This window comes from Anarrhichthys ocellatus, unplaced genomic scaffold, assembly GCF_004355925.1.
Source record: "Anarrhichthys ocellatus isolate YVR2014 unplaced genomic scaffold, GSC_Weel_1.0 scaffold67, whole genome shotgun sequence".
Taxonomy (NCBI): Eukaryota; Metazoa; Chordata; class Actinopteri; order Perciformes; family Anarhichadidae; genus Anarrhichthys; species Anarrhichthys ocellatus.
The window spans coordinates 62847-71157 of record NW_022280097.1 but is presented as its reverse complement, the minus strand read 5'-3'; the positions used below and the strand labels follow the sequence as shown (position 1 = coordinate 71157).

Below are 8311 nucleotides of genomic sequence, written 5' to 3'. Positions count from 1 at the left end.
CAACAGGGGGCCTGGGGAGGACAAGAGGTTTGTAAACACAACGCCCCCCCCCCCCCCCCCGTTCACCCACACTGTCAACACAGAGGAGCCTTGCTGCAGATTGTGGCTCCACAGCGCCACTGCAGTGGGATGGTGGTGGAGGGAACTGCAGCGTTGTGTTTACAAACCAGTGGTCCTCCCCAGGCAATGCTGCTGTCAGATGGGATTTGAGCGGAGGGTCTCAGTGATCTGTGACTCAACAGTCTGCAGGTTTTCATTTCAAACCAAACACAACAGCAGGCGACTCTCCTCTATACTCAGCCTCCCATCTTGTTTTAGGTGGATTGATCAAAGCTGCTGCTGTTTGAATCAAATAAATTCCTGCATCCACTTCAGCCAATACTCAGTTCAGATTACCATAGACCATGAAATGAGATGCATTGTCTAGATTATCTAGAGTAAATCAAATTTGGTCATGAGACGATTCCTTTGTGCAGTTTTCTGTGTTTGAGGCTCTGACTGGACAAGGCAGCAGTCAATAACATGGAAACGTCCTCACTCTATTTCACTGTTTGCTTGCTTTAAGAAGGCAAGATATTAAAACCCACTGTGTAGAATACAAATGAACAACAATTTTGGCACCTCCCAGTTGTAGAATAAAAAAAAAGACCCGTTGAAAGATCACAATGCACACTCAAAACTGTGCATCTGACTGATGCTGCTGCTTCTGCTATGCTGTGCAGACACGGTGTAAATCAATGGGCTTAGGGGTGTCATGTCAGTGTAATGTGAATGCGGTTGCTTTAAATTACAGTACGCTATTGTAAATGTATTGAGTGATTTATGCCTGTTATAAGCTACAGCACATTGTATCGATATCGATCTTATCCAGCTTTGAGTTGGTTAACTGGCATCCTGAATAGATAGGGGGGGGTCAAGGAGAATGAGAGCTTGGTTTCCCCTCACTTACAGTAATAGTAAGAGCAATATTATAGAGTGTAGAGGTTTGTTTTGTGTAAATCAGCTCTAATAATATAATTGTGCTGTGTATAATGCTGCTTTAGATCCAAGTCTGCAAGAAACGTATCTCTGGAGCAACTTGTCAATAATTAGGTCAAATGCGAGGATGTTGTAGATTGACTTTACTCCATGTGTGGCATAATGGCGATGTAGCCAGTGTGTTTAGATTTGAAGTGGAGTTGTTGTAAATGTAATTTCCAGCAGTGGCTGTCATACTGTACATTCCTATCCTAAACACTGCATGCTTAGTACGGAGCTGCAGTATTTGCAGCATGGAACTGTTGCTTGTAACTTAAAAGCAAAAGCAGCCCGTCAGCTGCTTACGATTTAATAATAGCTTTAGAGCACAGTGTTTCACAGGGTGGTAGTAATGGCTCATTTCAACATCACACAATGCCGCCGGTTAGCGTTGAGCTACTTATGTAGCAGTGTTTGTAACCCTCATCTCAGATGATCTGCATTATTTTGTCAGCTTGCTGTATATCTGACCCCTCAGAACGACCTGCTTGCTGACAGTTGGTCTCTATGGAAAACACAATCCCCTCTCTCCAGAAGGAGGGTCCGGGCACCGATAAGTGTCGCTGCGCCAACATGCTAGGGAACATCATCGCCTCTTCTTCTGCTGTCTCTTGAGTCAGGGACAGATCCCCAAACAGCTCAGCCATGGCAGCCTTATTCTCTTGCGAAGGTGATGCAACTGGCTCGAGTGTGGAGTCTGCTGCTGTTGTTGTCGTCGTCGTTGTTGTTGTTGTAGGTTCATTTCGCAGGAATAGCAAAAGTTGTTAGGAGTGGACACATTGGCCCTCCCTTACTTTCAACAATATATTCTGTTTCCCTTCAGTTTATAATTAAAGCCACTGTTAGTAACTTTAATAAAACTTTTTATTGCAATGAGAAAGTTTGTGACCCACCTGCCATGTTGAAAAGAGTCGAGCCAGAACCAGCCACCACTTTATCGTTTTACAGCTAAACAGTGGGCCTAGTTTGACAGTTTGATCAGGGTTTACGAGCAGTGATTGAGAGAGTCCTTGACTCTGATTGGTTGTTTTTCTTCGGGCACGCTGGAATCTTGCAGAGGCATTAAGGAGGTGGAGGAACCTGATGGTTTGACAGTTTAGAGGTTATTTCTTAATAAAGTAAACTGTAGCTTTGACGATGAATCTCATCTTCTCCTCTAACTACCTGTGGAAAGTATATAACATAATGGCATCACTGTGTGAAATCTACATTTTGTAGATCATGTTAGTTGGTCAGAAGAGCAGTCTGATCCGGACTACTTCCCCCCCCTTGTGACATTCTGCAAATGTTAAGGTCACAGGGTCACGCTAAATGTTTTTCTGTGCCAGACTGAAAATCTAGCATCCTGGGAAATAGACTGTAACGTAGCGCTCACTGTACCCACGAGAGTGTTTCATCCACTTAACTGCCATTAAATGCACAGAAAGTCTGCTCTCCCTGGGAGAGGGGGGGTGCAGACACTTGGCTCGAGGCATCACATCGCTGATTATCCTCCGGGGACATGTGCTGTGAGCCGGCCCTTGTTTGGGATCGGCTCTCACTGACTTTTTAAAGTAGTGGTTTCCTTTTTAGTTCATGAAAACCGCAGACAAAATCAATGTTGAGTCATGAACCCCTGACATGTGCTCGGATGCACAAACTGTAAAAGTCAAACCACAGGATATGTTAGAATTCCCCCCCCCTCGTGTTTTTTAGTTGATCATGTGTAGTGGATTGGTACCTTGTTAAATGATATAGAAGTAATTAGGTGGAGGAGAGGCCGCATGGGGAGAAGGCTATTTGTTAACACTTAAGAAGCACAGCTGATCCATACATTACTGCACCTCCTGAGAAGTAGCGAGCACTTAGTACACACGGGAGTTCATCCACATGTTGTAGTTCCAGTCAACACGACCGCTACTATGAGGAAATACAGCAGCTAACCATAAGCTACCGTAAATCATTCATCATCGGCCTCTGCATTTGCGTTTGAGTCGTAATCAAACAGCCTTAAGTTGAGGCTGTAAAGAGTTGTATTAAAGTTGAATGACACATTTTACTGTTCACCGGGTCCTCGTTGAAACTAATGTGGTGAAACTAGCGGATGACATCTGCACCTGGAAGTACTTTGTTGTTATCTCGACTCTGCTTGCATTGTGATTGGATCTCAGTTCGCTACAGTTGTAGCTGGAGCTTTCTCTTTTGTTCTGACAATCGTGAGGTAGAAGTGAAGCATTCACATTACAAAGTCATCTACCAGGAATGTGTGCTCGCATGTATTTGGTTCGCCGACACTGTGCCTTGCCGGGCGATGTTCCAGCAAACGATGCATAAATGATTCATTCATGTATGATGTGCATTGAGCAGTAGTGTTAATGAATCTCTCTCTCTCTGTGTTTTCCAGGCTAGGTGTGTGCGTGCTGACCTCATGGTGTAACAGAAGTAAAGATGAGCATTAGCAGTGATGAGGTCAACTTCCTGGTCTACAGATACCTACAGGAGTCAGGTATCCTCCCAAGTCCTTATTATTGCTATCAATACTGCATTTTTTTTTCATCTTAAAATACTACACTTTTATTACCTTTTATTAGTCTTTTGCTTCCCTATTGATCTGATTTTTACATCCATTGTCATTATGTTTTTCTCTATTTCTAAATGTTGTCTTTTGGTTTAATATGGACACAAAGTTGCACATCATTTTAAATGATTGAAGGTCCAAACCATAAGCATTTGAGTCAATAACGCTGCACTGCAAGTCTGACCTACGGAAAACTAAATTTGCCAAAAGCGTCACCAAAGTCATGATTAGCGATTTGTCTTTTTAATCGATAAAAGTGATTCAAAGTTTTTTAGACACACCCGAAAATTGTGAATCAGAACGAATGAAGATTCCTTGATTTATACTTTGATAAAAAACGAAATCCCATTTCCATAGTTTACAATAGGTTTGATGCAATTTAAAGCAACAACAAAATCTATTTGTTTTACTTCAGTTGGTTTTACATTTGCACATTGGACACCTCCATGACGACAGAGAGAAATGACCGTCTCTGCTGCTGCTCGTTATGTTGAAGTGTAAAAACATCACAATCAGTGCGGGTCAGCGTGTTTGCTGACAGGCACACTCTGGAGGAGAAGTTGTCGGGAGAAAGTGATGCCGTAAACGCGACTGAACAGGCTTATAAACAGGTGTGTGTGTGTGTGTGTGTGTGTGTGTGTGTGTGGTGATTGAGGGGTGGTGATTGAGGGGCCTGTCTGTCCACTACTTAATCAATCATAGACGGTTAATAGACTGGATTTATTTACCCTGAGAAGAGTGCTGAAGGCTGCACGAAGAGTCACTCTCACCCTCGCATGCTTTACATGAAGCTCCCGTGCACAGTACTGACCGTGGCACATTGGGAGTAAACTTGGGATTTGTTGGATGAGTAGCGGGGCTTTTTTCAGACGGACTAAAAACTTACAGAGTTAAAATGAGTCTCCAGATATACCCAGACTTTCCTGGCCTTTGTGTTTGACAGTAACCTTTATCCAACTGCGGTGAGCAGTGTAAACCAAACCCCCATATCACTGCAGAGGAGCAGCCAGAAGGCTCCGTTCAGCTGCTACTGGTTACACGTGGGAATCAATGAAAGTTGTGCGGTCTGAAACTCACCTTCCTATGACTTGTATCATATTTATTGCTTCATATATTTTTGTTTAAGGCACAGGTGGCTCATGCAAATCAGAAAGTCCTGTCACGGTTGTGTTGTTCTTTCATTGAAACACAAAAGCTCAGCTGGGGCAGTTGGGGGGAAATTGGAGTTCCACATAGAGGCCGTGTTTGTTTACCGAAAACATTTTAATTGTTGCATCACATTAATGGCACCACGGGTATTAAAGCATTTTACTGCATAGTAACCAGTACAAAGTCTGATGTTTTATGCATTCAATTCAAATATGTGTAAATAATGCTGGTGGGCAGTTGTAGCCAGAGGTCGCAGTGCAAGCGATCTCTTTTATAACCTCGACAACATACACGAGGACAGAATAACAGCAGTGATGTGGAAGGAATAAGATGGCTTTAAAATGTAGTTCTTAAATAAATCAAGAGGGAAGTATTATTTGCTGTGATATATACATATGTCGTTGCCTTCCAATAAAAATCTCCTCTCCTCTCCTGCCCCCTTCCTCCTGCTCTTTGTCTCTCCAGGGTTCTCCCACTCAGCGTTTACCTTCGGTATAGAGAGTCACATCAGCCAGTCCAACATCAATGGTGCTCTGGTTCCCCCTGCTGCCCTCATCAGCATCATCCAGAAGGGCCTGCAGTACGTCGAGGCTGAAGTCAGCATCAATGAGGTGGGACACAAACAATCTGATGGATCCTCTGCCCTCCCCTCCACCTCTCCTCTCTAACTGGTTATTCCTCCCACGCTACAGGACGGCACATTATTTGACGGGCGGCCCATTGAGTCTCTGTCTCTGATTGACGCTGTGATGCCGGACGTCGTTCAGACGAGGCAGCAGGCCTACCGGGACAAAATGGCCCAGCAGCAGGCCGCCGCTTCGGCACAGACATCGGCCACCGGAGGCAGCATCGCCGGCAACGCCAAGAACGGAGAGAATACTGCCAACGGGGAGGAGAACGGAGCCCATGCCTTAGCTAGTGAGTAATACGTATACAGATAGACGAGGACATGCACCTGATGGTCAGGACATATTATTTTTGATCTTGGCAAGAGTAGTTGGATAAAAAATGGAGTTCTAAAGTAAAACTAGAGTTAAGATGGTTGTTTTTGTCATGGAATGTACATTTTAGTAATGAAGTTTATCTTTATATTGCATATGTTCGCTCACACAGAGGTAAAGAATTGCAATTCAATATCTTGATATCCTGTCTCACCCACCAAACTCTACGCGCAGACAACCACGCAGACCTGATGGAGGTGGACGGAGACGTGGAGATCCCCCAGAACAAGGCCATGGTCTTGAGGGGCCACGAGTCGGAGGTCTTCATCTGTGCCTGGAACCCAGTCAGCGATCTGCTGGCATCAGGGTTGGTCACCTTTCATTTCCTACCGTTATCCTCGGACACTCAGAATAGAGAGATGATAGGAAACAAGATGGAGAAATGAAACAAGATGTCCCCTGCCGGACTCGAAGCCTTGTTGAATATGGTTCACTGCATGAAACATTAGTTACATTTTTTTACATGTGATGGTGCACACATTGCCATAATGTTATACATATAGAAACAAATATTTGTTATTGATATTGTAAGATTTACTTCAACCTATGACCAGCCGCAGTATAATGTCTGCAGTTTGATTGGGCTGAAATATGTCACTTGAAACATCAGTTAAACTGTAGATGGTATTGATAAAAAACAGATTGACAAACTTTTTAAGACCATTTCAAAGAGGAAACATGGCTCATGTCTGAACGTGTTTGTCTCAGGTCCGGGGATTCGACAGCTCGTATCTGGAACCTGAGTGAAAACAGTACGAGCTGCTCCACACAGCTGGTCCTGAGACACTGCATACGAGAGGGGGGGCAGGACGTCCCCAGCAACAAAGACGTCACCTCGCTGGACTGGAATGTAAGCACACCGACACACCTGCACATCACCTAACACGTTAGTCCGTCTGCGTGGAGGCATTCATTTCAAACAAGGGACCAGCTCAGATGTGTACGAATGGTAGAAATCTCTGTCCAAGGGCTCCTTCACAGCGAAAAAGTACGGTTATCTTTCAAAACGTTATCATTTTGAACATCTTCAGAAATATACTTTGGTTGCTAATGCTTATTATTTCAAACATGTGAACACTTGACAGACGTGCATAGAGAGCAAAAACAGAACATTGCTTTGTACTTAATGTACTTAACGTACTGCATTTACGGTCCTGTGTGCACCAGAGAGGCAAATCGCAACAAATGCCTCATCACAGAGAAACTCCCAGAGCACCGTTGATGATGTCTAACAGTGGGGGATCATCAGAGAGACATTTTCCTTTAGTTCAGCCAATGGATTGTAAACCTGAGCCAAGAGGCAGAGGCAAGAGAATTCCTGGAGAGCGTCCATGCTGATGGAAAGCACACAGGCCTCTCTTCTAATCCCAGCTGAGTCCCAGGAAATATTCGTTCAGCCTGGACTCCATGTTGCAAATTCTGCAAAAGACAACATGCGTCTGTACAGGTGTCCAAACGGGCTTTTTTTTTTACATGTTGAACCACTCACTCTCTGAGCCACTCTGACTCTCTCTCTCTCTCTCTCTGTCTGTCTCTCTCTCTCTCTCTCTCTCTCTCTCTCTCTCTCCGGTTTGGCAGAGCGAGGGCACGCTGTTAGCAACAGGCTCTTATGACGGCTTTGCCAGAATATGGACGAAGGATGGTGAGATGTCTTTAAATCGTTTAACATGAGACTGTATTGTTTATTAGGAAATCAAAGCAATATTGTAGATTAAGGCCAACATTTAATATCAAGAGTTCTTGTACATTATAAAAGTGTACTTGTATACATATATTTGTATATTAGCAAGCATTAGGGAATGAACATAAGTGTTGCTGTGGAAACTCTATCAATGATTGTTCTGTGGTGTTGTTGTCATGTACTACGACCTGTGTGTCACATGGTTTCATTAATCTGAACAATGCTGCCCCCTAGAGGCAGGCTTAAATATGTCCAGCTGTGTGTTGACCCATTTTGTGTTATTTAGGTCCCTTGTGCATCAATAGGGGCCGTTCAGAATGTTTAATGTTCCCCTTTTGCCATCATTTTTGGCTGTTTTAATGCATATGAATTTTGGCTAGGGTGGTATTTAACTCTTAAAAAAATAAGTTTAATTAAAATAAACGGTGTATCCAAAATACAGACACTTGCAGCCATTCCAGCATAAAACCAGGCATTGTTATTGTATGAGGCTTCACAGCTGTGATGTGGACTCCTTTATGCCTTCATCCTGGTTTCCACTCAGGTTACTGGTGCTGTGTTATGGAGCGCTGCATTGTTTGAGGCAATGCTTCAAAGTCAATGTTCCATTGGCATATTCCAGAAAAAAAACAAATGTAGCATTTAGTGTACAGAAAATAATTCCATATTTGTGTTTTTCCTTCACCATAACAACAATGGTAATATGTAAAGAAACTCACATTTAAAGCGTTAAACCTCTAAAGAATGACTCATTATTTGGTAGTTATAAAGACGAAAGTGGACAATTATTTTAATATATAATTGTAAAAGGTCAGAGGCTTGTTGTTATTATTCCAAATGTGATACTTACAGATTTCCGTGTGTGTGTGTGTGTGTGTGTGTGTGTGTGTGTGTGTGTGTGTGTGT

General features: G+C 43.3%; 1 protein-coding gene across 1 annotated transcript in view; it reads left to right on the top strand.

Annotated features, from left to right (window-relative positions):
- Nucleotides 1-8311, top strand: part of LOC116397473 (F-box-like/WD repeat-containing protein TBL1XR1) — a 39205-nt gene that overhangs the window by 23712 nt on the left and 7182 nt on the right. The window contains exons 3-8 of the mRNA XM_031872910.1: nucleotides 3401-3502; nucleotides 5189-5334; nucleotides 5416-5641; nucleotides 5899-6031; nucleotides 6433-6574; nucleotides 7303-7366. Coding sequence (XP_031728770.1) covers nucleotides 3445-3502; nucleotides 5189-5334; nucleotides 5416-5641; nucleotides 5899-6031; nucleotides 6433-6574; nucleotides 7303-7366 — 769 coding nt within the window. The 5' untranslated portion in view covers nucleotides 3401-3444. The remainder of the gene's footprint in view (nucleotides 1-3400; nucleotides 3503-5188; nucleotides 5335-5415; nucleotides 5642-5898; nucleotides 6032-6432; nucleotides 6575-7302; nucleotides 7367-8311) is intronic.